Source organism: Capra hircus, chromosome 8, assembly GCF_001704415.2.
Source record: "Capra hircus breed San Clemente chromosome 8, ASM170441v1, whole genome shotgun sequence".
NCBI lineage: Eukaryota > Metazoa > Chordata > Mammalia > Artiodactyla > Bovidae > Capra > Capra hircus.
In genome coordinates this window covers 85,522,779-85,550,595 of record NC_030815.1, presented here as the reverse complement: position 1 = coordinate 85,550,595, position 27,817 = coordinate 85,522,779, and the positions used below count along the sequence as shown (strand labels likewise).

The 27,817-nt window shown below is 40.3% G+C and overlaps 1 protein-coding gene across 1 annotated transcript in view; it reads right to left on the bottom strand.

The window, feature by feature from the left end:
- SPTLC1 (serine palmitoyltransferase long chain base subunit 1) overlaps positions 1–21,612 on the bottom strand; it is a 65,474-nt gene extending 43,862 nt beyond the window's left edge. The window contains exons 1-4 of the mRNA XM_005684181.3: positions 21,482–21,612; positions 18,229–18,336; positions 15,543–15,637; positions 636–729 (exon numbers count right to left, since the gene is read on the bottom strand). Of these exons, the coding sequence (XP_005684238.1) occupies positions 636–729; positions 15,543–15,637; positions 18,229–18,336; positions 21,482–21,538 (354 nt within the window). The 5' untranslated portion in view covers positions 21,539–21,612. The remainder of the gene's footprint in view (positions 1–635; positions 730–15,542; positions 15,638–18,228; positions 18,337–21,481) is intronic.

Here is a 27,817-nt window from a genome sequence, read left to right as displayed (position 1 = left end):
CTCTTTGCGACCCCATGGACTGTAGCCTACCAGGCTCCTCAGTCCATAGGATTTTCCAGGCAAGCATACCACAGTGGATTGCCATTTCCTTCTCCAGGGGATCTTCCCAACCCAGGGATCGAACCCAGGTCTCCTGCATTGTAGGCAGATGCTTTACTGTCTGAAAACCTGGTTAACTCAATGCATTTGCACTTTTGGCATTTTGGGCGTAAGTTTTACCTCAAAGTTCACGGACATGAACTTGTACAAACTTTGGGAGATGGTGAGGGGCAGGGAGGCCGGGCGTGCTACAGTCCAAAGGGTTGCATAGAGTCAGACATAACTGGGCGACTGAACAACTTTCCTCAAAAAATGTTTACTGGCCCACAATCCCAAAAGGAGATGAAGCAGTTTCCTGGACACACCTCCAGCTATTACCAGGTTTGGTTCATATAGTTCTCTGGCTGTCACCTAACACTAAACCCCATTAGGACACTCCTGCCTTCCCTTGTTGAAAACTAGGTTACAGCTCTGTCAAGAAATAATGATAAACATTTACATAGCCCTTTCAGATAATCTGCATTTGTCTCTTATTTTATGCCCAGCTGCTTAAGTCAGTCATGTTATCTGTCCACTTCAGCATATGTGCTACCTACCTTGAGCCTAGGGTTATCCAACAATCCAAGAAAATTGAATGAAGCAAAGTTTATACATTCTTTTCCATTCACCACAATGTTATGGCTTGGAGGGCTGGGGAAAGAGACAAGAGTGGTATACTTCAGTCATTTGTGTTGCAGGACACACATTATTATACTGTCTCAGAGAGCGAAGGGGAGAGGACACACAAGTGTTGTCATTCTACTCTGTCTGCATGCTCCTATTTGCATACTCCTATCTCTCTTTTTATTCTTAAAAAGTAAAATCAGAAAATGGTATATCAAAAATCAGATACTTGGTTATTAATTCTACTCTTAATAGGCCCCTCTATATTACTTAAATTAAAATAAGGTGAGCTAGAATTTCAAGATTTTGGATAGATGAATGGCAAACCTTTGCTTGGTTTTGAAACTCACTTAAGTTGCTAAATAAAGTACCTCAGGAAAATATAGAAACATTAAGATCAAAGGCATGAAGAGGCAGAGCGAGCCACAATCCTACAGACAAGAGTTTAAAAGCATGTGTTATCTACAGCAAGCCACCACAAGAATAAGTGAGCTATGGCCCCTGTTTCTAAAGTTAATGCTGAAATGCTATTTCAAACGAATTCCCACCCCTCCACAAAGGGGTAAAATAAGAGTGCCTGGTTGCACAGAGCATGAATCTGAGTTCAGCTGAACAGGAGATGGGCTCTTACTCAGACAACCTGTTGTCCTCTGCTGAAAAGTACTCGAGCTACAAATCATGCTTTAAAAATGTGGGCCAAACTATGGGACATGAGCTATTAAAGGGTGTGATTAATGGATCACAGCCAGCCTACTTCACCTAAAGAAAATAATAAGAATAAAGAATAGAATGGAATAGAAATGTACCACACAGGGCCAGGGAAAGGACAGCGGCACGGAACTGACTGTGTTTCACAAACTCACTGCTCTGTCACTGGGCTGTTCTGTAAAATGTACTGCGGCCAGAAAAGATGAGGGAACACCACTATCACCGGTATATCCTAACAGAACTGGTTTTCTATGAGAAAAATAATGACAAAATGCTGGGAAACCAGGGAAGGAAAGGAATGACTACTAGAAGCAAATTAACAAAAGCAGATGAACTCATACAAGACTCAGTGCAGAGAACAGCTGTAGAGCCAGTCAGGCAGACTCTGCACTGTGGCTACTGACGGCTTCAGAAGCTCAGGGGTGTTACCTGGCCTCCATGAGCCTCAGTTTCTTCATCTATAAAGTGGGGTGAGAAGCTATGGCTCAACTTGTCACTACAAACAGTGCTCATAACCATCTTCTTCTTTCTTCTCTATGGCTTCAAGGGCTTTTTCTCTTTCAAATCATCCACTATGATTCTAAATCCACTATGTCACTTGTTTTCCCAATTCCTAGGACTTCTTTTGTTTCACAGAACTGAAGTTTCATAAAATTTCCTGAGGTGGTGGAGCTGGCACCCACAAAAACATGAAAAACCAAAATATCCATGTAGACAAGGGCTGCACACAATAATCTCAAACATTCCAGAACGGAGGGCAGAGTCAGTAACATGAAAGGACCCACTCACTGACCTTAAGAGAGCCTCCCAGAGAGGCAGGAGGCAGATGGGACTTAATGTGGAGACAGAGGTACTGGCAGCAGTCATTTTTGGGAGACCATCATATATGGCAACACTGGTGCTGACAAGTGCCATTTTGGAATTCTCACTCTAGCTTATTAGCACTGAAACTGAGCTCTGTCTACCAGCCAGTCAGCACTAGTACTGGGAAACGCCAGGCCAAGGGACCAGATGGGCAGAAACACAGTTCCACCTATTAGCAGGCAGGCTGTCATAGGACCCCATGAGCTGCAGGAACCCCAAGACTAAACCTGCCCACCAACACTAGGTAAACACTAGCTCTGGGGCTCCTGGTCTTCAGTCTGCTACTTCGTAACCTGGGCCCACCCACCAGAAGGTTGGCACCAGGACTGGGACTCCACTAGCCATGTAGCCAGCTGTGCAGGATCTGAACATGCCCATCAGGGGCCAACAACTTCTGCACAACTTCTGCGGTAACCAGCTAGACCAAGGACCAGCCATGGCTACCAAGTAAGTATCCATAGGAGTCAGTCCACTGAAACAGACTCACACACAGGGCATACTCAGAAGCTGTAGCTCTGGTGACCAGATGGAAGTATGCTGTTGCAAGTTTAAAGCAATACAAGACTGACTATCTCAAGAAACAAAAAATCCCTCAAATAAATGACAACCTTACGCTTAAAGGAGCCAGAAAAAGAACAAGCAAACTCTGAAGTTAGTAGAAGGAATAAAATGTCACACACACAAAAATCGCAGAAATTTCACACAAAAAGGACATTACAGACCAGTATCATTGATGAACATAGATGCAAAAATCCTCAACAAAATATCAGCAAGCTGAATTAAACAGTACATTAAAAGGATCATATACCATGATCAAGCGAAATGTATCCCAAGGATGCAAGGATGATTCAATATCCAAAAATCTATCAACATGATCTATCATATTAACAAAATAAAGAATAAAAATCATGACCATCTCAACAAGGAGACAAAGTTTTGACAAAATTTAACATCTATTTATGATAAAAACTCTCAACAAAGTGAGTACAGAGGGAACATACCTCAACATAATAAAGTTCACACAGAGCAAGCCCACAGCTAATATACTCAACTGTGAAAAACTGAAAGCATTTCCTCTAAGATTAGGAACAAGACAAGGATGAGCAAGGGATCTAAATAGATATTTTTCCAAAGAAAACATACAGATGGCTAATAGGCACAAAGATACTCAACATCACTAATCATCAGGAAAATACAAAACAATGATGAAAAACCACCTCACACCTGTCAGAATAATTATCATCAAAAAGACAACAAATGTTGGCAAGGATGTGAAGAAATAGGAATGCACTATTTGTGGGAATGTAGATTGGTGCAGCCACTATGGAAGACAGCATGGAATCACTTCAAAAATTAAAAATGGAGCTATCATACAATATAGCAATTCTAACCCTGGGTATTTATCTAAAGAAAACAAAAACACTCATTAGCAAATATTTTCCACACTCATGTTTATTTCAGCATTATTTACAATAGCTCAGATTCGAAAGCAATCTGAGTGCCCATCAGTCTGGATAAAGAAGATGTAATAAATGTGTATGTACGCATGTGCGTGTGTGTGTGCGTGCACACACATGCATACAAAGGAGTATTACTTAGCCAAAAAAAGAGAACAAAATCTTGTCACTTGTGAGAACATGAATAGATGTACAGGGTATTATGATGCTGAGTGGAGTAAGTCAGAGAAAGACAAATATGTATGATTTCACTTACATGTGGAATCTGAAAAACAAAACAAATGAACAAACAAAACAGAAGCAGTCACAGAGAAGCAGAGTCACAGCCAGAGGGAAGGAAGGGTGGGGGAATGAGAAAAAATGGGTGAGGAAGGTACAAAGGTACAAATTTTCAATTATAAAATAAATGAGTCACGGATATGAAATGTACAGTGGGGGAATACAGTTAATGATTATTGTAGTATCTTTGTATGGTGATAAATGGTAATTCGATTCATCATTGTGATCATTCTGAGATGTATAAAAAAAAAAATCACCATGTTGTATACCAGGAACTAACATAGTGTTTTAAGTCAATCATACTTCAAAAAGAAACAAACTCATAGGAAAAGAGATCAGATTTGTGGTTACCAGAGGCAGGTTAGGGAGAGGGGGTATTGGATTAAGGTGATCAAAAGGTACAAACTCCCAGGTATAAGGTAATTAAGTACTGGGGATGTAACGAGCTCCCTGGTGGCTCAGATCATAAAGGATCTGCCTGTAATGCATGTACAACATGACAAATAACGTTAACACTGATGTTAAATTATATATGAATATTGTTGAGACTAAAACTTGTTTTCCTCAGAAGGAAAAAAAAATTGCTATTTAATTTTGAATCTGTATGAGATGATGTATGCTCACTAAACTTAATGTGGTAATCGATTCATGATCTATGTAAGTCAAATCATTATGCTGTACATCTAAAACTTATATAGTGCTATATGTCAAGTATATCTTAATAAAACAAAAAAAAATTATTTTCTAATTTTTAAAAGATACTTTATTGGTAACAAATGACAACCATCATCTGACAACACAGTTCAGTTCAGTTCAGTTCAGTCACTCAGCCGTGTCCGACTCTTTGCGACCCCATGAATTGCAGCACGCCAGGCCTCCCTGTCCATCACCAACTCCTGGAGTCCATTCAAACCCACGTCCATCGAGTCGGTGATGCCATCCAGCCATCTCATCCTCTGTCGTCCCCTTCTCCTCCTGCCCCCAATCCCTCCCATCATCAGAGTCTTTTCCAATGAGTCAACTCTTCACATGAAGTGGCCAAAGTACTGGAGTTTCAGCTTTAGCATCATTCCTTCCAAAGAACACCCATTGCCACAAACTTTTAATCTGTAAAAAATGCAGTATCTATGGGAGTGCAATGGAATTCCCAGGTGGTAGAGTGGTAAAGAATCCGCCTGCCAATGCAGGAATCACATGAGACGTGGGTTTGATCCCTGGGTTGGGAAGATCCCCTGGAGTAGGAAACAGCAACCTGCTCCAATATTCTTCCCTGGAAAATTCCATGGACAGAGGAGCCTGGTAGGCTACAGTCCATGGGATCACAAAGAGTTGGACATGACTGACTGCGTATACACACACACACACACACACACACACACACACACACACACAGGAGGACAACAAAGCAAAGTGCAATAAAATGAGATATGCCTATATATAAATATCTGCAAACAACAGCAGCTGCACCCACTACTAAGTTATACATATTTTGTTCTAAATGGGAAAAAATATAATTGAATAACCATATACAAAGGTGAATTCCAGGCATTTTAAAAGCCTAAAGAGTAGTCTGAAAAAGATAACAGAAGAAAATTTAGAAAGTCTTTGTGACCTTGGAAGAGGAAATGATTTCTAGAGCAAGTCTCCAAACACAAACCATGAGGCTAAAATGGATGGATATGACCAAGTTAAAACTAAGAATTTTGGTTCAGTGAAGATACCACAGACAAAACTAAGAGATGGGTGATAGAAATTTGTTGTATTTCATGAATCCAAGATGGCATTGACTGTATTTTATCTACCACTAAGGAAGAAAGACATGGCCAATTAAAATGTAATGACAGTTTTCTTATTATATGTGTTTCAGGTTATATTTAATGAAAAGGCATTCCTGACACAGATTTTTGTCATTCTACTTTCACACCTATGTATGGAAAAATATAAACAAGATGAATCAGTTAAGACATTCCTAACTTTTAGTCAGCAGTTCTGACTGACTGCTCCCTGCTACATCATGGATTTCACAGGTATTCACACTCTGTACTAACGGGAGTATCCTGGTAGTGCTTAGGAGGATGCTCCACTATCATCTCTGAGATTACCTGACAAGTCAGTATCACCCATTCCTAAATTTCGTGCTGGAACTTTCCTATTGGACTAAACTTCTAATTTAATCTTTCCTCAATTGAATCACGTGTTTCTAGAAAGTAAGCTCTTATTATCCAAACACAGCAGGAATTTGACAAAGGAATGCTCAAAGCCATAGTCCCAACAGCCTCTGTTCATCCGTCTGGAGGAATGTGAGCATTTCTCCTTCCATCAGCTGTCTTATACAACTTATGGCCACGTAACTCAACTGAGGTGTTGGCAGTGAGTATAGCCATGATCAAGTTCATCAGTGCTAAGAAATGATACCACCCCAACTGCCCCCAGGTAAGAATGACTCTCAGCAGCTGTAAGATTCATATCCATTTTAGAGATCTTAAAATAGAAAGAAAAAAAACTTTCTTAGAATCATTGTAATAAATCACTACACAGTAACTAACCAAGAATTAAAATCTACACAATATTGGGGATTCCTGATAATTGAAAAGTAGGCTGGGAATTAGGTAGAAAAAGAAGTAGAAGATACTAGTAGGCATTCACAGAAGGGAAAAGCTCCAACAGCTAATAAGTAGATAAAAATATACTTAATGGCTCAAATAATCAGAGAAATGCAAAATAAAACAATGTTGTCCACGAATTGGGTACCAAAGCAACAGTTAGAACTGGACATGGAACAATAGACTGGTTCCAAATAAGAAAAGGAGTACGTCAAGGCTGTATATTGTCACCCTGCTTATTTAACTTATATGCAGAGTACATCATGAGAAACGCTGGGCTGGAGGAAGCACAGGCTGGAATCAAGGTTGCCGGGAGAAATATCAATAACCTCAGATATGCAGATGACACCACCCTTATGGCAGAAAGTGAAGAGGAACTAAAAGCCTCTTGATGAAAGTGAAAGAGGAGACCGAAAAAGTTGGCTTAAAGCTCAACATTTAGAAAACGAAGATCATGGCATCTAGTCCCATCACATGGGAAATAGATGGGCAAACAGTGGAAACAGTGTCAAACTTTATTTCTGGGGGCTCCAAAATCACTGCAGATGGTGATTGCAGTCATGACATTAAAAGATGCTTACTCCTTGGAAGGAAAGTTATGACCAACCTAGATAGCATACTAAAAAGCAGAGACATTACTTTGCCAACAAAGGTTCGTCTAGTCAAGGCTATGGTTTTTCCTGCGGTCATGTATGGATGTGAGAGCTGGACTGTGAAGAAAGCTGAGCGCCGAAGAATTTATGCTTTTGAACTGTGGTGTTGGAGAAGACTCTTGAGAGTCCCTTGGACTGCAAGGAGATCCAACCAGTCCATTCTAAAGGAGACCAGTTTTGGGTGTTCTTTGGAAGCAATGATGCTGAAGCTGAAACTCCAATACTTTGGCCACCTAATGCGAAGAGCTGACTCATTGGAAAAGACTCTAATGATGGGAGGGATTGGAGGCAGGAGGAGAAGGGGAAGACAGAGGATGAGATAGCTGGATGGCATCACCAACTCAATGGACGTGGGTTTGAATGAACTCCGGGAGTTGGTGATGGACAGGGAGGCCTGGCGTGCTGAATTCATGGGATCGCAAAGAGTCGGACATGACTGAGTGACTGAACTGATACACCTGTCTCATTTCCCTCTGGGACTTTCCTACATCATGATTCTCCTGCTGGGCCCACAACCCCTAGAGAGACTCAAACAGGTCAACAGGATATCAATCAGGTTTAATAACCATGCTGTTTGCAGCACTGGGGAGTAGAGGCAGCTGTGGTATATATCACAAGGCAAATAGCTAAGTAAAACATGGTGGCCATATACAACAGAATCATATGTAGCAGTCAGAAGAAATGGTGAGAAGTACACTTAGCAATTCCACTCTCTGTGCTGCCTCATATTTCTTTATACCACTCAACACCAGCTAACACTATATTTACTTCAATTTTGGTCTGCCTGGCCTAAGAGAACTAAGATTTTGATTTACTGTACATGCTCAGCATATTCCTTGAACACAGCAGGAACTCAAACATTTGTCGAAAAATTGTGTTGAGTAAAAAACTTGTTTAAAAAAAAATCAGAATGGAATCTAGAGCACAAAATTAAAAACACACATTCATAAAACATTAAGATTAGTTTCAAGAATCTATACATGCTAAAAATAATAAAATACATGTTTTTAATGACATAAAATAATAAACGAAGTAAAATACAAGCATTACAGCGAGATACATTACTGGCAGAGAACAGATGCAGGTGCTAGGGATAAAGGAAACAAAGAAAAAAGCAAATGAGAATGCTGTCTACATGAGTGCTGATGAGAACAGTGCTGAAGAGAAGGTCAATACCTGTGTCTGCAAGAAAGGCCCAAGATGAAGAAAATAATACAGAGACTGAACTAAACCAGAGGACAAACCTTTAGCAAATGTGAGTGAGAAAGGAGACACAAATGACTGCAATGCAGACACAAACCCCACAGATGTGTTGTTCTACAATCTGTATATAAAGTTGTGTGTGTGTGTATATATATATATAGCATGTATATATATATAGCATATATATTATATTACATATGAGGAGGACTTCCCTATAGCTCAGATGATAAACAATCTGCCTGCAATGCAGGAGACCTGGATTTGATCCCTGGGTCAGGAAGATCCCCTGGAGAAGGAAATGGCAATCCACTCCAGCATTCTTGCCTGGAGAATCCCATGGACAGAGGAGCCTGGCAAGCTATAGTCCATAGGATAACAAAGAGTTGGACACAGCTAAGTGACTAACACACACACACACATATATATTTTATATATTATATACATATATTTTTTTACATATAACTGTTTGAGAAATTCTATGAACTACTTCATGCAAAAGCATTTGAAAACACAAGAAATGAACAATTACTAAATGACAATAACCAAAACTTACTCATAAAGGAAACAGAAACGGCTTTACAAACTCACTGAAGACATTAAATTCATGATTAAAAGTCTATGCTCAACAGAACAAACAACAAATACATATTATTGCCAAGAAAATTACAAAACTACTAAATTTCTGATTCCAAACCTGGGCCAGCATAGTAAGGGAAAAGACTAAAGCCGTTTTCTAATACTGATACTAAAAGTACCAAATATTAGCAAAAAAAAAAAAAAAAAAGAACCACCCAACAATTAATAAAAATTAACCAAATAGTCATGCTTAAATAGGGTTTATCACTAAGTTGTAAGAGTTTTCTAATGTATTATTATTTTGGATACTAGCCCCTTAACAAATAGATGGCTTGAAAATATCTTCTCCCATTTTGCAGGGTTTTGTATTATTTCTCTGACAGCGGACTCTGAAGCCCAGATGTTTTTAATTTTAATGAGTTGCAGTTTATCTATTTTTCCTTTGGCTGCTTGTGCTTTGTGTGTCATATCTAAAAATCTTTGCCCAACCCAAGATTACAAAGAATTACTCTTTTGTTTTCTTTCTTCTACCAAGCATTTATAATTTTTGCTCTTAAATTCAGGCCTGTGATTAATTTTGAGCTAATTTTTACACATGTTGTGAGTTTGAGGTCTGTCATCATTCTTTTATATATTTCTATCCAGTTGTGCCATCACCATTCGTTAAAACAGGCGAGTCTTTCCCTACTGAATTGTCTTGGCACTTTGTTGAAAATCAATGGACCATAATTTAAGGCTGTCTACCCATTTTTAAGAATAAGACACTGAAATGCTAACTGGAAAGAAAAAAAGTGAAAGTGTTAGTTAGTTGCTCAGTCATGACCGACTCCTTGCAATCCCATGATTGTAGACTGCCAGGCACCTCAGTCCATGGAATTCTCCAGGCAAGAATACTGGAGTGGGTAGCCATTCTCCAAGGGCTCTTCCTGACCCAGGGATTGAACGCAAGTCTCTCTCATTACAGGCAGATTCTTTACCATATGAGCCACAAGGAAACTAATTGGAAGCACTATGTAAATAGGCCTGGCTTCTTGATTCACAGTGGGCTTCACTCTATAATAATCAGACATGAGTTCATCTGTGGAAACCCTAAGCTCAAAATTTTCTGTTTTTATTCTCTTGACTTCAAGTTTCACCAAAGAGAATTCCTTTGGTATATATGAGGTATAAATCTGGTTGCCAACTTTCTCTAAGAGCTGAGATGGAGGAAATGTAATCAGCATCCCTACTATTCATTATAAACATTTTACTTACATTCTGTTTTCAGAAGGGCACCCGTTCCCTAACACATCCTTCGGACTTTTCATTTATATTTAGCCTTTCCAGAGGGTAAATCTCCATCGTTCTGCAAGACTACCAAGTCAGAATCTGAGTGACGATGAGTGGCATGGTTGCTTGCAATTTTCTCAAGAAATTTTATGTCTGTGCTTAATTAATGTAAAAAATCAATCAGTACAATTTAAAACAGTAATGGATTAGCAGAGAAGACTCACAGTCATCTCAACAGATTCAATAAAATTTAATACTCTGATTTTAAAACTAACAAAAAGTTCCTTTAGCAAATTAGGATGAGAAAGGAAGGCCTGTAACACCATACAGGTTATCCCTTAAAAGCTGTCAGGAACAGGACACAGAAGTCTTTCTTACCACTCCTATTCAACACTGTATAGAAAGTATCCTAGCCAGTGCGATAACACAGAAACAAGAAGAAAATGATGCTCTTCATGACAGAAATGAAAACTCTCTGGTATCTGGAGATAAAGCTATTAAAAGATAAGCAACGTCAATCTCCTGGCTGTGATACTGTACTATAGTTAAGCAAGATGTTACCACTGGGGGACATGATGAAGGGTATATGGAATCTATCTGTATTATTTCTTATGACTTCATGTGAATCTATCATGTTTCAAAACAAAAATAAGAAAAGTTAAGCAAAATCTTTATGAAAAACGTTATCCAACTTTTCTCAGAAACATGAAAGACCTAAATATACAAGTTATACATAAGGTATATGGTGATGAGATTCAGCATTAGCAATATGCCAGTTCTCTCCAAATTAATCCACAAATTCAATGCATTACTAGTCAAATGTTCAAATTCATTTTCTGGTCAAATCTGATCAGCTAAACCTAAACTATTAGTGAAGAGTCAAAAAACAGCCTAGACAATTCTGAAGAAGGTTAAGGATCCATGCTAGCCAAGACCTATTATTAACCTAGTGGTATAAATAAAGTTCTGGCATAAGAAAAACAAATAACACTGTGGACGGAGGTTTCTAACACTGTACAGGAGGCTGCAGATGGTGACTGCAGCCATGAAATTAAAAGATGCTTACTCCTTGGAAGGAAAGTTGTGACCAACCTAGATAGCATATTCAAAAGCAGAGACATTACTTTGCCAACAGAGGTCTGTCTAGTCAAGGCTATGGTTTTTCCTGTGGTCATGTATGGATGTGAGAGTTGGACTGTGAAGAAAGCTGAATGCCGAAGAATTGATGCTTTTGAACTGTGGTGTTGGAGAAGACTCTTGAGAGTCCCTTGGACTGCAAGGAGATCCAACCTGTCCATTCTAAAGGAGACCAGTTTTGGGTGTTCTTTGGAAGGAATGATGCTAAAGCTGAAACTCCAGTACTTTGGCCACTTCATGTGAAGAGTTGACTCACTGGAAAAGACTGATGCTGGGAGGGATTGGGGACAGGAGGAGAAGGGGACGACAGAGGATGAGATGGCTGGATGGCATCACCAACTCAATGGACATGAGTTTGGGTGAACTCCGGGAGTTGGTGATGGACAGGGAGGCCTGGTGTGCTGCAATTCATGAGGTCGCAAAGAGTCAGACACAACTGAGCAACTGAACTGCACTGAACTGAACTGAACAGGAGTGAGTGAGTGAGTGAGTGAGTGAAGTTGCTCAGTCATGTCCGACTCTTTGCAACCCCATGGACTGTATAGCCTATCAGGTTCCTCCGTCCATGGGATTTTCCAGGGAAGAGTGCTGGAGTGGATTGCCATTTCCTCCTCCAGGGGATCTTTCCGACCCAGGAATCGAACCTGGGTCTCCCACATTGCAGGCAGACGCTTTACCGTCTGCAGAAAAAGAAACGCAAGATGGCAAAGTGGTTGTCTGAGGAGGCTTCACAAATAGCTAATGAAAGATTAGCAAAAGGCAAGGGAGAAAGGAAAAGACATGCCCAACTGAATGCAGAGTTCCAGAAAACAGCAGGGAGAGATAAGGGCTTCTTAAATGAACAACACAAAGCAACAGAGGAAAACAGTAGAATGGGAAAGACCAGAGATCTCTTCAAGGAAACCAAAGATAACAAGGAAACATTTCATGAAAAGATGGGCAGGAAAAAGGACAGAAACACTAAGGACCTAACATTAGCAGAAGAGATTAAGAAGAGGTAGCAAGAATATACAAAAGAACTACACAAAAAGGTCTTGACCGAGATAACCACAATGGTGTGATCACTCACCTAGAACTAGACATCCTGGACTGTAGTCAAGAGGGCCTTAGGAAGCACTGCTACAAAGTTAGTGGAAGTGATGGAATTCCAGCTGAACTATTTCAAATCCTAAAAGATCATGCTGTTAAAGCGTTGCACTCATATGTCAGCAAATTTGGAAAACTCAGCAGTGGCCACAAGATGGGAAAAGGTCTGTTTTCATTCCAATCCCCAAAAAGGGCAATACCAAAGAATGTTCAAACTACCCTACCACTGAGTTCATTTCACATGCTAGCATGGTTACGCTCAAAATCCTTTAGCCAGGCTTCAGCAGTACATGAACCTAGATACATAAGCTGGATTTAGAAAAGGCAAAGGAAGCAGAGATCACATTACCATTATCTGTTGGATCACAGAGAAAGCAAGAGAGTTCTAGGAAAAAAGAAATCTACTTCTGCTTTATTGACTATGCTAAAGCCTTTGACTGTGTAGATCACAACAGACTGTGGAAAATTCTTAAACAGACCAGACCACCGCACCTGTCTCCTGAGAAACCTGTATGAAGGTCAAGAAGCAACAGTTAGAACCAGACATGGAATAACGGATTGGTTCAAAACTGGGAGAGGAGTACAACAAGACTGTATATTGTCACCCTGCCTATTTAACTTATATGTGGAATAATTATGCAAAATGCCAGGCTGGTTGAATCACAAGCAGAAATCAAGATTGCTGGGAGAAATACCAACAACTTCAAATATGCAGATGATATCACTCTAATGGCAGAAAGTAAAGAGCAACTAAAGAGACTCTTGATGAGGGTGAAAGAGGAGAACGAAAAAGCCGGCTTGAAACTCAGCATTCAAAAACTAAGATCATGGAATCTGGTCCCATCACTTCATGGCAAACATAAGGGTAAAAAGTGGAAGCACTGACAAATTTTGTTTTCCTGGGCTGCGGACAGTGTCTGCAGCTATGAAGTTAAAAGATGCTTGCTCAGTGAAAGAAAATCTATGAGAAACTTAGACAGTATATAAAAAGCAGAGACATCACTTTGCCAACAAAGGTCCGTATAGTCAAAGCTATGGTTTTTCCAGTAGTTGTGTATGGATCTGGAGTTGGACCATAAAGAAAGCTGAGCTTCCCAGAATTGATGCTTTTGAATTGTGGTGCTGGGTAAGACTCTTAAGATTCTCTTGGACTGCAAGGAGATCAAAGCAGTCAATCCTAAAGGATTCAGTCAACCCTGAATATTCATTGGAAGGACTTATGTTGAAGCTAAAGCTCCAATACTTTGCCACCTGATTCGAAAAGCCAACTCACTGGAAAAGATCCTGATGCTCGGAGAGACTGAAGGTAAAAGGAGAAGGGGGAAGCAGAGGATGAGGTGGTTAGACAGCATCACTGACTCAACGGACATGAATTTAAGCAAACTTAGGGAGAAAGTGAAGTACAGGGAAACCTCGTGTTCTGTAGTTCACGGGGTTGCAAAGAGTTGGATATGACTTAGCGACTGAACAACACAAACGAGGTTCTGGCACAGGGAGAACAAATACACCAAAAGAACAGAAAGAAAGCCAGAAAGAGATCTTATATAAGGGAACTTAACAGATCGAGGCTTCCCTGGTAGCTCAGATGGTAATGAATCTACTTGCAATGCAGGAGACCCAGGTTCGATCCCTGGGTCAGAAAGATCCCCTGGAGAAGGATATGACAAAGGAGGTGGACAAGAATGAGTGATGAACATGACACATGAAAGTAAGGAAATTTCCAATCAGTAGGTAAAAACGGATTATTCAACCATTTATGTTGGGACAAGTGACTGTCATACAGAAAACAGGCAAATTAGACATCTGAGGTAGGAAGGATTTTATGATCATAACATTAATGATTGGTAAGTTTGATTTAAGAACAAGTAAAACTTTCGTTAAGACCAAAGAAATTCACCAAAGTGAAGAATACAAGCCTCTCTCATGTCAGACCAGAAGTAGAAGGACAGTCTCAGGAAAATGTTGCTCAGTGGTGTCTGATTCTTTGCAACCTAATGGACTGTAGCCCTCCATGCTCCTCTGTCCACGGGATTTCCCAGGCAAGAATACTGGAGTAGGTTGCCATTTCCTTCTCCAGGGGATCTTCCCGAGCCAGAGACTGAACCCACATGTCCTGCATCAGCTGCACTGGCAGGGAGATTCTTTACCACTAAGCCACCTGGGAAGCTCTCTCAGGAGAACATGCTGCATCAAAGTTTTTAAACAAATACTGAAAACTTTCACGGCAACAGGCATATTGTTGTAAAAGTATAAATATAAGCAAAGGAACATCCACCAACTTCAAGATGGTAAATAGCAGTAAAACCACGTATCTGGAGGGATGTATTAAAACCACGTATCTGGAGGGCTGACTATAATCTAGATGTAGGTTTTTGACTGCATGGAGGGTCAGCAGCCTTGCCATACTGTTCAAGGATCAACTATATTTCTAATGCTCTATTTCTTTTAAAAAACAGATTTGAAGTAAACAGCAAAATGTTAATACCTCTTACTTCTTGATGGTGGATACTATGTGTCTAGTATTTTCTCTATACTGAAACAGAACTAAACATAAAAACAGATAAAACACTGGAAGCCAGGAGGGACTAGCGTAAGTGAGTTGAAGTTTCATAATTCATGCTGTGAGAGTCAACAGGGACTGTCTATACTAATCAATCAAGAAACAGTGGTGCAAGCATACCATTACTATCTAGTTATAAAGATTTACAACAGATATAAAATCGGAAACAAACCGGTGGGAAAAAGGAGGAATGCTGTTTTCATTTCACCGTCTCACCATCTGAAATATTATATGTCTGTATTACTTTGAAAAATAGATATGTTGTTTTAAAGAGACAAACTCTGAAACCCAAACTGGAGACTATTAAAGGGCATTTCCGATCTCCAAAAATTTCTGAACGTCTTATTTCAGTTAAAAAGGAAATACTATATAAATCAACATATACTTTGCTGAATTTACTTTCAGGAAACCAAACACCAGCCCTTGACTAGCAAAACCAATTTACCCTGAAACAATGTTGTAGTTGAGAGCAGGATGGTCTTTTGAGACAGGAGGAACAAGAGGCTCTGGTTGCCACTCTTCAATCAGTTCTTCCTTTTCCTACAAGAGAAAAGCAGTTAAAATACAGTGCAGTGCTACTTGCTGCTGCTGCTGCTGGGACAGCAACTCTAGCAGTATCTAAACTGTTTGTTGTAATGATGTCATTGTAATGAACACGCTGCTAGAAAGCGGCCCAGATGCTGTGGCTGGAAACGACACTAAATCACTACTGAGTTTTGTGCACTTAACCCCTCACCTCTTTTCTCAACTCAGACTAAAGGCTCTTTTCCCATGAAACTTCCTGGGTGAAGGAAAATTTTTTTTAATTTTATTTCTGTTCAGAATTTTTCACTGTAGGAAGTATAACTGCTACTGATGATAAAACAGAAAGTCTACAACACAAAGATAAGAAGCACGACTGCAGGTTAAGTGACCTCAGCCTCTTGCAAAATATTACAGACAGCCATACCTTAGGTTCTTATAGGCATGATAGTCATAGGAAGGGATCAACTAGACTACAAAGCACTGTTTCTATAAGCCACTGGCAAGGATTCAGAAGCAACTGAAATACAGCAAAAGACTCTCTAATAATAATTATTATAATAGGATTTAGTTGTTTGGAAATTTCTCACAGAAAGCCACTTTATTCCTTTTACCTATTATTTCTCGCATTACAGGTATTTTGACTATTTTGAGTTTCTTATCCTTTCTTGAACTAGAAAAGGAAGTGTAATTTTGAAAATGTACTCTGGATGTACACGATGAGATGAGGCACACCTGATGAACATGACAGAAACAGCAATTCTAGCCTTAGAGAAGCCCACTCTTAATATTTCTATTTCCACACTCCTGTTAAATGCTTCTGTGTATGTTTCTCCTAACAGGCAACTCTAGGGCATGGCCAGGAGCATCTCACTTAAGGCTCAGGGACTCAAAAATGCTTAGCTGCATAAATCAATTGCATGGAAGAACAGTAGCCTGAACAAGCCTGGAGCACGTGTGATACACACACACAGTCCACTGGCTACCATGGAGACAGAATCAATTCAAGATTGCCTGGTATTCAAGAGACTCTGCACATCTGTAAAACTGAGAAGGGCATTTCTTCTTTGCTGCCATTAAGTTAAGCTTTAGAAACGCTCACACAGTTGTTTTTCCTTTTTTTTTTTTTTTTTCTTCCACAGCTTTTAGGGTAAGATGTCAGTGACTACTGAATCTTGCTCTAGTTTTGCTTTTAGAAGGTTATTCTAAAATTATGTTTAGGCATTATTCTTTCAAAATGCACATATGTGTAGACTGATATGCTTAAATATTAGGAATGATCAACCCCTTAAACAGCTGGGCTAGAAATCTGTTCCATGGCCACGTAATCATTCACATGGAGTTCCTAAATAGCAAGGGAAAAAAAAGAAGACAGGACTTCTAGGCTGGATGACTCAATCTTACTGTAATACCATCAAAAGAGTGTTCTATGGTACACTAATCCCACAAGGATTAGTGTGCCATAAAAAAAGGCAGGGGTGAGGATCTGTGGTCAAGTTTAGGGTATCTCTCCAGAGGTTCAAATAGCCACTGGTGTATAAAAAACCTTTTATATAAGAAATCATGCAATGAGACACCTCTTTAGTTTGCTTTACCCAGGTTTCCTAAACTTATTTGCCCTAAGAGTCACTTGCTGCATATCCCCTAGAGGGGATACTGTCTGACCATCTTATGATAAACATTAATGATCAAGACAGCAAGGGCCAGCCAGTGAAAACAAGGAAACACTTGCCACATTGCTGTAATTCCATTCCACTTGCACCTTCTCCTGTAAATGCTCCAGTAAGCAAAGAAAAGAGCAGTGCCCATCTTTGTGCTACACTTGTGAACTTCTGAACTGAAGTTTTAGGCACTTTTGCGGGAAAACATCTCTAACTGTACCTATCTCTAAGTATTCTGGCATATTGCTATAGAAGCTGGACAGGGAAACAATCAAAGTCACAGACACCATGCTGCAGTCAAAACTGCTCTTCCCCTCTCATACCTGGGGCACACTTACTCAGTGTTCCTACATGCATGAGAAGGTGGAGGATTCCACAAACCCCTTGGTCCTCCACACTAACAACAGCCCCCAGAGGGGCAGCATTGAAAGTCCTCTTGACCCTTCTTCCGAAAGTTTGCCCAACTTGGGCTTGAGCTGGGTCCTTTACCATACAGAACACATCAAAATTTGATTTGGGGTGGGAAGGTGGAGAGTGGCAGGATGGAGAGGATTCTCTCTGACTCTGAATCTCTTTTATGAAGACCACCGGGAAAACTTTCATTCAGACTTGAGAAACAGTGCTGCTTTTCCCAAGCAACTCATGTAATCTTACAGGTGGACACTGGCAATTTAGCAGTAGCCCATGTTTCCCTTCTAGCATCTAGTACGTTTCCAGACTGCTGTTTATTCCTAGCAAAATATAAAGGCCTGTAACATGGTACTCCTTTGTGTACTTACTTTATCCCTGGATTCTTTGTAATTTGTTTACCCTGATATTTCATTCTTGTTTTCCTTACATTCCAGAAAACATTTTAACACATATAGTTGAGCCACCACAAGTCCTTTTTGAAAGATGCAGCAACTATAATCATACACCAAATAATAAAATAGAAATTTAACTTCTCACCTTGAGTGTAAGATCAGATCGTTCTTGCAATTTGTAAGTTTTAGAGAAAAGAAGTCTGATTATCCAGAGTATTAAAATTCCTTCTAAAATAAGATGATAAGCAGGAGCCTAGGAGTGAGTCAAAAAACAAAAGCAAAACAAAAACAAGAAATAAACAAATATTTCCAAACCTGCACATATAATTTAATGTACCTGCATATACTACTACCCATGACCCTTACAAAACCTATTTATTACTTCTGAAGATTTACTTCCAAAACTCACTTTATGTCTGCTCATTCCATTTCCCATTTCTAACAGAAGGGTTTCTCCTAACATGAAAAAATCTCTAAAACTGCAGCTTTAAACCATCTTTAGGAATAAAAAAAAATTTTTTTAATAAAATCTGACACAGAATTTCAATAATTAAACAATATTAACTATCAGATCCTTCAGGTAGTTTGTATTTTTACTAGTAGGAAATGACTGTAACAAACATTTTGCAGCGTCACAAGCCTTCTATCACTTCACATACCATGGATGAACTGAAAACTGTTTGGAAACCAGTTTCCACAATTTTCAAAGAATTTTGCACATCTTACTACATTTTCTGTATCCCTGATAAGCCTCTTTAAATTCTCCTTGGAAAATGGCAGAAAGACTTTATTAACGCTTAAAGAAATAGCATGTCTCTTTTCTACCATAGTTCCCCAAAAGTATGTAGTGTTTTCCGTGTCAACAGGCAAAAAGTTACCTTAATGAAATTATCCATGTCAGGTCTTCTTTTCAACTGCACATTTCCAGGATAAAGGCCAAGCTAGCTGACTTTTATGTTTTATACAACTAAACACACCAAGTACATGTAGAAGATTCCAGATATCAACTAAACCACCATCAATCAGTTATGGAGTGCTGTATTCCAATAGGTTGTCATTGGAAAGTCATTTAAAAGAGGTATTTAGAAATGTAAATAGGAGAAGGCAATGGCAACCCACTCCAGGACTACTGCCTGGAAAATCCCATGGACGGAGGAGCCTGGTAGGCTGCAGTCCATGAGGTCACTAAGAGTCGGACACAACTGAGCGACTCCACTTTCACTTTTCACTTTCGTGCACTGGAGAAGAAATGGCAAACCACTCCAGTGTTCTTGCCTGGAGAATCCCAGGGACGGGGGAGCCTGGTGGGCTGCCATCTATGGGGTCACACAGAGTCAGACACAACTGAAGCGACTCAGCAGCAGTAGCAGCAGAAATGTAAATACAAACTACTGTAAAGCATTAGAAAGTGACGAGTCACAGTAGTTCAAGAAATTCTGAGGTGGTGACAGGGAAACTGAGGACAAATGCATACATAAACTTTCAGATCACTGCACAGGTACCTTTAAAACTGCATACATGTTATCTATGTATGGGTACACAACAAGACTCCTTAAATTCTATATCCAAGGTACACAGAAATTAGAAGCAAAACCAGAAATCTCTCTAAGATTATTTTTTTTTAAATTTGCTGATCCCTCCTGAATATAGTTCATTTAAGAATAAGTGCTCTACTAAAAAAAAAAAAAAACCCTTTTGGTTTTATCAATAATTGGATTATAGCTGACAAACAAATATCCAAGTCACTAGTTAAACATTCCACCCCACAAAGACATCATCCTAAGAAAAGCTGAAATGTCTAGTGAATTAATACAAATTATAAATGCAAGTTCTTTTCTTCCCTAGGAAAGACATCCAGGAGGACTTCTCTCAAGGCTCACTCATGGTCAGTACTAAGGTATGAGAAGTTACATAATCGAAGGGCAGTCTTCAGAAAGGCAGCAACAATATACAGTAGAAGTTATTCATTTCTGAAACACAAATCTTAAATTTCAGTGGCTCTTCTTAAGTCACTGATAGCTCAGCTGGTAAAGAATCCACCTGCAATGCAGGAGACCCCAGCTGGATTTCTGGGTGGGGAAGATCCGCTGGAGAAGGGATAGGCTACCCACTCCAGTATTCTTGGGCTTCCCTTGTGACTCAGCAGGTAAAGATTCCGACCGCAATGTGGGAGACCTCGGTTTGATCCCTGGGTTGGGAATATCCTCTGGAGAAGGGAAAGGCTACTCACTCCAGTATTCTGGCCTGGAGAATTCCAGGGAGTCGCAAAGAGTGGGACAAGACTGAGTGACTTTCACTTTCACAGTCACTGTGATTAACCTATGGCTGGACATCTCCTAAGCCATATTCTCTTTCTTAACTGTTTTGTTTTTTCCAGAAAGTCCTGATGGGTCCTGATGCATCTTTCATCATCACCGGCTGCCAGTAAGTGCAATATTAAGTTTCAAGAAAATTATCGAAAGAAAACTGAGATTCACGTTACATGAATGTGAGATCCATAAGCACAGCGACTTTTACCTGTTTGCTCACTGCACTACTTCTAGTATTTACATCTGTGCTGCCCAATACTATCGTCACTAGCACCACTCAACTATTTAAATACACATCTAAATTAAAATGAAAAATTCAGTCCTTTAGGGGTACTAGCCACTTTTCAAGTGCTAAGAGCCACATATGTTTAGTGGCTACTGAACAGCTCAGAGAACAATCAGAATGTTCCACTGTACAGTGCAGGGAAACTCACTAAATGTCGAATGAACATTTTACAAGAACGACATTTAAATTTTATATTATCTTACTACCTGAAATGGCTGGCCTTTCAATAAACATCCCTTAACTAGTCTTTCTTCAAAGATTTACTAAAGTAGTTGTATCTCTGCAAGACAGAAAATGGGACGTATGCGGAAGAATGGCTATTTCATATTCCTAAATCATTCGGCTTCCTTTCCAACAAATCATTCGGCTACCTCCCAACAAAAACAAACTCCAACTTATTATTTTTTCCCCTATTATCTGCTCCACAGTTCCAAGGACCTGTCTTCCCTGGGACCTATCCAGACTGAGATTTTCCATTCTACTTCCATCTCTCCCGTTTTAGCGGCTCTGGCTTCTGACTAGTCTCTCTCCTGTATTCGGACAGGACCTGGAGAGGGCTCTCCGCTCGCTGGAGAGCAAATCGAGACCCCCCCCCCTTCCCCCCCCAGTTCGGCTCCCACCCGCGCTCCCTACATTCCGCAGCTGGGAAATGTGTGCCTCTGAGCCCTTCCAGGGAGCGACGCCGAGGGTCCGGGCGTGACTGGGCCAGGCCCGCCTAGGCCCTCAGCACAAAAATCCACACAAAACGTCCCACTTCCCCAGGGCTGGGTGTGGTCGTAAGCCCCTGAAGTCGCCAAGCTCACCTCGTAGAGCGCCTGGACCATCTCCACCAGTACCCACTGCTCCGCGACGGTCGCCATAGTTAGCGGCCGGGGTTCCCTTCCGGAAGGCAGATCGCAGGCCCTTCAGATACTCAGCGGCGCGGCCCAGTGACGTCTAGGTGCCCGGGAGGCGGGGCTGCCGGGAGTGGGCACCGCCTTCTGGCGCCTGCGTTTTGGATGGCTGGCGGCTGCGTCGTCTCAGGAAGAATAAGCGTGGTGACTCTAGGATCTCTCTAGGATGTGGGGAGTGGTGAGAATCCGCAGGCTGGTCCCCGCAGCACGTGTTCACAGCCAGGCCATTAACTGCTGGACCCCGTGCTGGGCTCTTGGGATGGAGGGGTTGTAATAAACCTACCTCTTGGCAGGTAGTTGGGTTCAGGGAGTTATTAATGCAGTCACAAACATATTCTTTACTTTTAAATTATGTAAGTAATGCAAGAATGCATTATAATTTTTTTAAAAAACAATTCTTATTATACCACTTACCGTGTAAGGCTATGTACGTATTAAGCCGTATAGCAGTTAGCTGTGGAACCTTCAAGAGCATAGGTATCCAAACCTGATGTGCGCATATTTCGGTTGGATTTCTTAAATATAACTGGGAGCATAGGGATAATACTGTTGCACAATTGTCTTCTATTCTTTTTTCTTTTGGGGGCTATAAATTTTATATTTATGATCAATGAAGAAGCCTATTTATTGTAATTTGTTCTGTGTATTTCTCATCACATTTTATTTAAACGTTTTTCTTTTGGGGGGCTTCCCTGGTGGCTCACTTTCTCCACCACCCCTCCCCCACCACTTTTTCACCTATTACAAACAATGCTCAGTAACCATGGATGTGTGTATGTCTTTCTGCGCATGTTGGGATATTTCCAACAAGTTTCCTCAAAGTCAGATTTTACTCAGTGTGCATGTTAATGTCAGTAAACACTGCCATACTGCTCTCCAGAAGGGCGCAATCAATTTTAAATATTTAAAAGTGTTGTTCTGTTGTTAGTCTCTAAGTCCCGCCTTTGAGACCCCATGGTGTGTAGCCCGCCACACTCCTCTGTCCGTGGGATTTCCCAGTCAAGAATAGTGAAGTGGGTTGCCATTTCCTTCTGCAGAGGATCTTTGTGACCCCAGGGACTGGATGTCACCTGAAGTTTTCAAAGGTGATCTAAATATAATCTGGGGAGACAAATGATTTAGATGAAAGTAAGTGAGATATGCAGAGTACATCATGAGAAATGCTGGGCTGGAAGAAGCATAAGCTGGAATCAAGGTTGCTGGGAGAAATATCAGTCACCACAGATAGGCAGATGACACCACCCTTATGGCAGAAAGTAAAGAGGAACTAAAAAGCCTCTTGATGAAAGTGAAAGTGGAGAGTGAAAAAGTTGGCTTAAAGCTCAACATTTAGAAAACGAAGATCATGGCATCTGGTCCCATCACTTCATGGGAAATAGATGGGGAAACAGCAGAAACAGTGTCAGACTTTATTTTGGGGGGTTCCAAAATCACTGCAGATGGTGACTACAGCCATGAAATTAAAAGACGCTTACTCTTTGGAAGAAAAGTTATGACCAACCTAGATAGCATGTTAAAAAGCAGAGACATTGCTTTGCCAACAAAGGTCCATCAAGTCAAGGCTATGGTTTTTCCAGTAGTCATGTAAGGATGTGAGAGTTGGACTGTGAAGAAAGCTGAGCGTCGAAGCATTGATGATTTTGAACTGTGGTGTTGGAGAAGACCCTTGAGAGTCCCTTGGACTGCAAGGAGATCCAACTAGTCCATTCTGAAGGAGATCAGTCCTGGGTGTTCTTTGGAAGGAATGATGCTGAAGATGAAACTCCAATACTTTGGCCACCTCCTGGAAGGAGTTGAATCATTGGAAAAGACTCTGATGCTGGGAGGGACTGGGGGCAGGAGGAGAAGGGAACGACAGAAGATGAGATGGCTGGATGGCATCACTGACTCGATGGACTTCAGTCTGAGTGAACTCCAGGAGTTGGTGATGGACAGGGAGGCCTGCTGTGCTGCAATTCATGCAGTCGCAAAGAGTCAGACACGACTGAGCGACTGAACTGAACTGAACTGAAGTGAGATAAAACATTAAAATGTCTTCCAAAATCATTTGGTAACTTAAAACTGTACAACTTTTCTGTAAATAAAATTAAATGATGAAAAGTCATTAAAAGTCTAGAACATTTCCAAATATGATAAAATACTGAAATATTAATTGCTAAAGTCTCTTACTTATTTTTGTCTTTTTATTATAGCAAAACTAAATATGTTTTAGAGAAGGCAATGGCAACCCAGTCCAGTACTCTTGCCTGGAAAATCCCATGGACAAAGGAGCCTGATAGGCTGCAGTCCATGGGGTCGCTAAGAGTCGGGCACGACTGAGCGACTTCACTTTCACTTTTGACTTTCATGCATTGGAGAAGGAAATGGCAACCCACTCCAATGTTCTTGCCTGGAGAATCCCAGGGACAGGGGAGCCTGATGGGCTGCCGTCTATGGGGTCGCACAGAGTCGGACACGACTGAAGCAACTTAGCAGCAGCAGCAGCAGCAAATATGTTTAGATTTATTAGAAACGTGTCATGTACCAGATTTTAAGAAAACATTATTATGTTATAAGGAAATGCATGTTTCTGGAAATTATGAAATATATTCACATGGTTATACCAAAAAATATTGGTATAACAAGCAGTTCACAATTGCTTACTGCTGTTTTCTTAGAAATTAAAATTTCTAAGGGTTCAGTTCAGTTCAGTCGCTCAATCATTTCCGGCTCTTTGTGACCCCGTGAATCATAGCACGCCGGGCCTCCCTGTCCATCGCTAACTCCTGGAGTTCACTCAGACTTACATCCGTCAGGTCAGTGATACCATCCAGCCATCTCATCCTCTGTCGTTCCCTTCTCCTCCTGCCCCTAATCCCTCCCAGCATCAGAGTCTTTTCCAATGAGTCAACTCTTTGCATGAGGTGGCCAAAGTACTGGAGTTTCAGCTTTAGCATCATTCCTTCCAAAGAAATCCCAGGGCTGATCTCCTTCAGAATGGACTGGTTGGATCTCCTTGCAGTCCAACGGACTCTCAAGAGTCTTCTCCAGCACCACAGTTCAAAAGCATCAAATCTTCGGCGCTCAGCTTTCTTCACAGTCCAACTCTCACATCCTTACATGACTACTGGAAAAACCATGGCCTTGACTAGACAGACCTTTGTTGGCAAAGTAATGTCTTTGCCTTTCAATATGCTATCTAGGTTGGTCATAACTTCTTCCAAGGAGTAAGCGTCTTTTAATTTCATGGCTGCAGTCACCATCTGCAGTGATTTTGGAGCCCCCCAAAAATAAAGTCTGACACTGTTTCTGCTGTTTCCCCATCTATTTCCCATGAAGTGATGGGACCAGATGCCATGATCTTCGTTTTCTAAATGTTGAGCTTTAAGCCAACTTTTTCACTCTCCACTTTCACTTTCATCAAGAGGCTTTTTAGTTCCTCTTCACTTTCTGCCATAAGGGTGGTGTCATCTGCATATCTGAGGTGATTGATATTTCTCCCTTCAATCTTGATTCCAGCTTATGCTTCTTCCAGCCCAGCGTTTCTCATGATGTGCTCTGCATAGAAGTTAAATAAGCAGGGTGACAATATACAGCCTTGACATACTCCTTTTCCTATTTGGAACCAGTCTCTTGTTCCATGTCCAGTTCTAACTGTTGCTTCCTGACCTGCATATAGGTTTCTCAAGAGGCAGGTCAGGTGGTCTGGAATTCCCATCCCTTTCAGAGTTTTCCACAGTTTATTGTGATCCACACAGTCAAAGGCTTTAGCATAGTCAATAAAGCAGAAGTAGATGTTTTTCTGGAACTCGCTTGCTTTTTCCATGATCCAGCGGATGTTGGCAATGTGATCTGTGGTTCCTCTGCCTTTTCTAAAACCAGCTTGAACATCTGGAATTTCACGGTTCATGTTTTGCTGAAGCCTGGCTTGGAGAATTTTGAGCATTACTTTACTAGCGCGTGAGATGAGTGCAATTGTGTGGTAGTTTGAGCATTCTTTGGCATTGCCTTTCTTTAGGAATTCTAATTAATATGCCATTAAAATTAATAAGGAAAACATCTTGCTATGTATGGAAAAAATGTACAAGGAGTAGAAATACATTTTGCTAAGAGGAACACAAGTAATTTTGTCCTTAAAAGAAATTTTTAAAAAAAAGAGGAAGAGGAAGCACAGCACAAAATTTGAATATATAAAAGAAAGAAGTTATATAGAGGCTTATGGAAAAGAAACCCTGAGAAAAGTTTTGCATGTGCTTAGGACTGGCTAAGGTTAAAATAAATTTAATTGAATGAATGAATTTTATTAAAACTAAGCTGTTGCTGCGAATTCCCTGGGAGTTCATGGGTTAAGACTCTGTGTTTCCACTGCAGAGTGTGTGGGTTTGAAACCTGGTCAGGAACTAAGACCCCACTGGCCACTCAGTGTGGCAAAAACCACCAAGCTGCTGCAAAGCTAGAATTTTGTTTTCTCTGTCTGCTAAGAGGACAAAGTTTTTCTTTTGCAATATCGATCTGTTTGATAGCAAACTATAGAATTTATTTACCTCGTAAGTAGTTTTGAAATTTTCTGTATTTGCCTTTGAAGTATTTTATTGTCACTTTGGTTAAGTGAATAAATATTTATACTGATGTATGATCCTATTTGAATGAGTGTTTTAAAACCTTTTGATATCTTTGACACATTTCCCAAAATCAAATTCTGGATAAAGTCTTTTAGCCCTCAAGCTAACTTTGAGATTTTTCAGAAGGCCCCTGGAAAAATCTCAAAAGTGTGACATTAAACTTATTAGGTTGCAGAGTTCGAAAGAACAGCAATGAGAGATAAGAAAGGCTTCCTATGTGATCAATGCAAAGAAATAGAGAAAAACAACAGAATGGGAAAGACTAGAGATCTCTTCAAGAAAATCAGAGATACCAAGGGAACATATCATGCAAAGATGGGCACAATAAAGGACAGAAATGGTAAGGACCTAACAGAAGCAGAAGAGATTAAGAAGAGATGACAAGAAAACACAGAAGAACAATACAAAAGAGGTCTTAATGACCCAGATAACCATGATGGTATGATCACTCACCTAGAACCAGACATTTAACTTCTGTGCAGAGTATATCATGCAAAATGCTGGGCTGGATGAAGCACAAGGTGAAATCAAGATTGCCGGGAGAAATATCAGTAACCTCAGATATGCAGATGACACCACCTTTATGGCAGAAAGTGAAGAGGAACTAAAAAGCCTCTTGATGAAAGTGGAAGTGGAGAGTGAAAAAGTTGGCTTAAAGCTCAACATTCAAAAAATGAAGATCATGGCATCTGGTTCTATTACTTCATGGCAAATAGATGGGGACACAGTGGAAACAGTGAGAGACTTTATTTTCTTGGGCTCCAGAATCACTGCAGATGGTGACTGCAGCCATGAAATTAAAAGATGTTTGCTCCTTGGAAGAAAAGTTATGACCATCCTAGACAGCATTTTAAAAAGCAGAGACATTACCAACAAAGGTCTGTATAGTCAAAGCTATGGTTTTTCCAGTAGTTATGTATGGATGTGAGAGTTGGACCATAAAGAAGACTGAGCGTGGAAGAACTGATGCTTTTGAACTGTGGTGTTGGAAAAGACTCTTGAGAGTCCCTTGGACCGCAAGGAGATCCAACCAGTCAATCCTAAAGGAAATCAGTCCTGAATATTCATTGGAAGGACTGATGCTGACTTTGAAGAGCCAACTCATTGGAAAAGACCCTGATGCTGGGAAAGATTGAAGGCAGGAGGAGAAGGGGACAAAAGAGGGCAAGGTGGTTGGATGGCCTCATGAACTCAATGGACATGAGTTCGAGCAAGCTCTGGGAGATAGTGAAGGACAGGGAAGCCTGGTGTGTGTGCTACAGTACGTTGAGTTGCAAAGTCGGATACAACTGAGCAACTGAACGACAATAACAACAGGTTTATTTGGTATGTTTAATTACATTGGAAACTCTGTCAAATGAGTAATGATAAGCTTTAGGTTGTATTATATGAAGGTTACTAATATAGATGTAGAAATTATATAAAATTCTTAAAACTCACATATGTCCTGGTATAATATTATCAATCACAATTCTAGTAATTATTTTAAAAGGCAAAAGTTTTATTTTGAAGAAAAACATGAGTAAGAATCTAGTTATGATTTAAAATATTGCGTGTTTCATAAATAACCAAATTTCCTTGTCACTTGAATTATAAGATATTTAACCATGCCATTTTAAGTATTTTGTCATTTATAGACAGTTAC